The sequence below is a fragment of the Pterocles gutturalis genome, unplaced genomic scaffold, assembly GCF_000699245.1.
Source record: "Pterocles gutturalis isolate BGI_N339 unplaced genomic scaffold, ASM69924v1 scaffold1875, whole genome shotgun sequence".
Lineage (NCBI taxonomy): Eukaryota > Metazoa > Chordata > Aves > Pterocliformes > Pteroclidae > Pterocles > Pterocles gutturalis.
In genome coordinates this window covers 70,061-74,738 of record NW_010143292.1, presented here as the reverse complement: position 1 = coordinate 74,738, position 4,678 = coordinate 70,061, and the positions used below count along the sequence as shown (strand labels likewise).

The window sequence follows — 4,678 nt, the reverse complement described above, 5'->3', positions numbered from 1 at the left end:
AGGAAAAGTTGTGTGTGTATGCCCATGAAAACCCCCCACCCACCGGCTGGGTGCGAACGTGGTGGGTGGGCAGCCCTTGGCTGCTGGCAGCGCAGCAGATGGCTCCGAGGCTGGTGAGCAGGGACAACAGGAGAGGGCTGGTGGGATCCATTGTGGTCAGGGAGGTCAAGTCTTCTCCTGTCCACCTGCTTGGGGTTGTGTGCAGCACTGGTCTTTGAGGTGAAAATGAATTTGCTGGTGATTTTTGGATGGTTTCGGGAGGCTCAGTGGTTGTAATCTCTGTGGATAAGCAGGTTTTGCTTTGTTTGCCCTCTTCCAGTCTAGCTAGACACCCCAAGTTCAGCCTGGCTTGTGAGTGCTGCTTCTCTTCCGCAGCCAAGGAGCGTTGGAGGTGCAGAAAACAAAATGATAATTAGCCAGACCTCAAAGGGAAAGTGAGAATATTCCCTAACAGGGTATGAGATCCCAAACTAGAAGAGTGGAGAGCAGGTTGCAGGCAGTAAAGATCATAAAAGATGTGGGAGTGGAAAAAACCTTGCCTGGTCCTCATGGAGAAGCAGAGCTCCAGCGCTGAGCCTGTGCGAACTGCCATCCTCCATCCCATTCGCATCTTTTTAAAAGATTTTTCTCTTGCAGCTCTAGAGGACAAATTAAATGTAGCCGAGTTTATTAATTTTGCCAGTGCCTGGAATAACTTTGATGCCTTTGGCGTGCTCCGTCCTGGGCAGACCTGACCTGCTCTCCATGCAGGGTGCATCGGGCACCTACGTGTGCTGCTGGGACCCCAAATGCTCAGCAAATGATTGCTTCCCTGGCCTCCAGCTAGTCTGAGTCCTCATCATTAGCAGAGGTTGTTTTGTGGGGTTATTTAAAATGCTTTCCATGACTTTGAAATGCTGCTTGGTTTTCGGATGCTCTTCTCCCTTGGGCTGGCTGGCGTCCTGTTTGAGCTCGGTGCAGCCAGCCTGATGGATGGAAACTCGAGTGAACTTCACCTAGATCAAGCGGTTGCTTGGATCGTGTCAGGCCTCCAAGCACATTGTTGCTTTCTATTCAAAAAAGAGGGAAAAAACCCTGTTCTCTGACAATAATGCGATGTTTTGGGCGAGCAGTGTCTGCCATCCCGAACACAGCTCGGAACTGTGGTGTGTGTACCACCAGCACCATGACGGACGCTTCAAAGCCATACATCTCCATCCCAATGCATTTGATGCTGGCTGGGGAGCGTTGTGTGCATTTCTCCTCTGCAAGCTTGCTCCCTGTGGATGTGGTTTCAGATGGGCTGGGGGTCCAGCCCCTTCATTGCCACACCTGTAGAGAGAGGTCCATGGGAAACCAGAGGAAGAGGGTGCTTGGGAAGCCTGGGCCATGCTCCCAGGGCACGTCTTGTGATTTTCTTTCTGCTTGTTTCTTTACTGCCCTGCTATCAACAGTGATAGCTGCATTTTCCAGAGTAGAGGGCACTGAGGCACCTTGCTGCGGCTGATGATGGGTGGGAACAGAGTGGGTCAGTCCTTCAAGGGGCTGTTGAGAAGCACTGTCCAGCTCTTGGGAAAGACGACGTTGGTGTTGGGCTTCTGATCAAGTGATTTTGCAGAGTTACTCTTCAGGCTGTCAGCGGTATCTCCAAGCCGTGTGGCTGCCATGGTGGGATCTGAGCAGTCCTGGCTTCCTCTGGCCTTGAGCCTTCATGCAGACCCAGCCACCAGTGGGAGGAAGCTGGGAGAGATGAAGTAGTTTCCCTTGGCGTGTGCTCCAAAGGAGACAGAGGAGGAGGAATAACCTTCTCCTGAGGATGAACGTCCCTTGGGTTGGGCAAAAGTGGATTAATGAATCTGTTAAAGGAGGGTGAAATACAGGTTGTATAAGCTCCTGCACAGTTGCTGTTTCCAGACACCATAGCTTAGATTTAGGGGAATTAAGCCTTTATGGTTTTCACCCTTGTATCATAAATCACAGAACAGTTTGGGTTGGAAGGGACCTTAAAGACCATCCAGTCCCACCCCCTGCCATGGGCAGGGACACCTCCCACTAGCCCAGGTTGCTCAAAGCCTCATCCAGCCTGGCCTTGAACCCCTCCAGTGCATCTTTAGTCCTTCCTTTTCCTGCACCCACAAGAGACCATGGTCTGCGGTTTCATCCTTAGTTAGTGCTTGTCTTGTCTTGCAGGTTTCGCTCACGCTGGAGGATAGAACCCAGTAGAGGAGTGATCCCCCCTGAGACCGAAGTGTCTGTGGCTGTCATAGCAAACTTGAACGACACCGACAGATTCAAGGACAAGGTGAAGGTGTTCATAGAGAACAGCCATACCTGCGTCATCCCCGTCCGGGCTGTCGGCATTGGCACCACCATTGTCACCGACAAACCCTTTGCTCCAGAGCTCAACTTGGGAACCCACTTCAGGTAGGATCTCTCTCAGCTCCTGCTTCTCCCATGGGCTCAGCCGGGAGGAGTTATGCTCTATTCCTACAGGCTGGTTCTCCTGCAGTGCTCGAGGTCCCAGCTCTGTTTCACTGAAGCCACAGGGATTCCTTTAGAAACATTTTAACGGCCATTGGAAAGTCATTAGATACACTCAAAAGCCACCGAAATGGACACCAGTTGCTAAATTGTCCCTGAATTGCCGTCAGTTATAATACATTTATTTCCCCACTTAATCAAATAAAGACTTGCAGGAAAACAGCAGGTCCTGGAAGCCTCCAGCTGGAAAACGCTACATTACAAGTATAAACATATTTCCCTCTGCAATAACATTGCTTGCTTTTCTACTCACTACGGAGCATCATCTCGCAACAGTGGAAAACCTTGGCAGTAGCTTGTTAGCGACTCCTCGACTAAATTAATGGTGCTGGTTTACTTCCCCTCTGCCCAGGAGTCCTGGTGGAGCAGCAGAATTTGTCTTTGCCCTGTATCATCCCTCAGGCTGCTTGTCTTCCCCGGCTCCCCTGCCGAGCTGCTCTTTATTACACAGACTCGCTCTTTTCTCCCGCTTTCCTCGCCGGCTCCTCCAGCAACGCCACAGAGGCAGCCCGAGGGACGGGCGAGCAAGGGGGGCTGCAGGACCGGCTCTGAAAGGAGAGGAGGAGAAGTCTGGTGAAGTCGGGCGGGATAAATTGAGAGTGTTAGTTGAAAGAGCTTAGCTCAAAGGAGGGGATTCAGTGTGTGTCTGAAACCAGGCATGTCCTTACAAGTGGGAGAAAAATAAGACAAGTGTTGTTCGTCTTGTGGTGGAGACCTCTTGGGGTGAGAAGAATAGTCTTCTTGAGGTGCTTGTTCCTTTCCCTGGCTGCAGAGAGGGTCCACAGTGCTCCAGTACATAAATTTTGGGGTAGAAAGAGCAGGTTAATCCTACTTGAGGCATTTAGGGTAGATTTTGCGGGTTTAAATGTGCACCCCCAAGCCATCCAGCTAAGCAGGGACGCTGCGGGGAGGCTGGTGCTTGCCCAGTGTTTCCTGTGCTCTGTGCAGCCACAAATCGGCTACACAACGCAGGGGCCAAGACCAGGCTCTGCTTGGAGTTGCTGTTGGCTGCAGAGCTGCCGCTGGTGAGCTGAGCTGGGACCCCAGTAACATCTCAGGCCAGCTGGGCTTTCCCAGAGCTGCATCTGTTGCTGTCTCCAGCATAAACCATTTCACACTGAACTGGTATACATCCTTTCTGAGCAGCGTGTTGCTGTGTTCTGTACTGTCACTTCTGTGTTTGTGTTTGGCTGCTGAGGGGGACGTGCATTTTGCGAGACACATGTACCTTTCGAAAAGACAACAACTGTTCCAGGAGCAATTCATTTCCTGGTCATGCTTGGATGGATGAGATTTTTAGCCTGCAGTTAGTGTTTCTTTACATGAAGGAATCGATATCCATTCAATATTTCTGCCCAGAGAAGCTGTGGATGCCCCATCCCTGGAGGGGTTCAAGGCCAGGCTGGATGAGGCTTTGGGCAACCTGGGCTAGTGGGAGGGGTCCCTGCCCATGGCAGGGGGTTGGAACTACATGACCTTTAAGGTCCCTTCCAACCCAGACCATTCTGTGATTGGGTTAATTTTGTTTTGTATCTATCTCTAGTTGTTCCTCTCTTGTTGTCGCTCCATCCCCTCAGCAGCCAGGCCTGCTCTTGCCGCCATGTTCGTATTGGGGAAAGTTCTGTTGATCCCGTGTTCTCACAGTGCCTTTATCTTCCTAAAACACCAAACCAGCTGCGCTGCTCAGGCAAAGGGTGATATGTTGGGGACAGTGAGGGCTGGGTGCTCCCTAAGGGATGAGGGACATGGGTGACAGGGCGGGGGCCCCACCAGCAAGGCAAGTGGTGCCCAGATCGTCAGGTCTGTCTGCCCTGCAGCTCCCCAGCAGCATCTTCAGAGGAGCCATCTGAGGGAGCAGCTCCCGAGGGGAAGGTGAAATGGCAGCGAGGCTGTTCCTCTGCCCCCCTGCAGCCAGGACAGGCCAGCTTAGCATCCCATGCAGCCAGACCTGCAGGAAGCACCTTGGAAAGATGCTCTGATTGAGCACTGAGGGCTGGTGATGCTCCAGTGCAGCAGCTGAGATGTTCTTCATGAAGCTTTTCCTTCCTTTATGCAAACAGACCAGCTGCTGGGTTGTGATAAACTTGGGGGCAGCCAAAGTCTGGCTCTTGCTGGAGCTTTGAGCTAGGTCAGGCTTTCGGCGGTGGCTTTACTGGTG

The 4,678-nt window shown here is 52.1% G+C and overlaps 1 protein-coding gene across 1 annotated transcript in view; it reads left to right on the top strand.

The window, feature by feature from the left end:
- The window catches only part of HYDIN (HYDIN, axonemal central pair apparatus protein), a 69,911-nt gene extending 67,504 nt beyond the window's left edge, over nucleotides 1-2,407 (top strand). Inside the window, exon 20 of the mRNA XM_010084668.1 lies at nucleotides 2,170-2,407. Within this exon, the coding sequence (XP_010082970.1) occupies nucleotides 2,170-2,407 (238 nt within the window). The remainder of the gene's footprint in view (nucleotides 1-2,169) is intronic.
- Nucleotides 2,408-4,678: the final 2,271 nt, after the last annotated feature.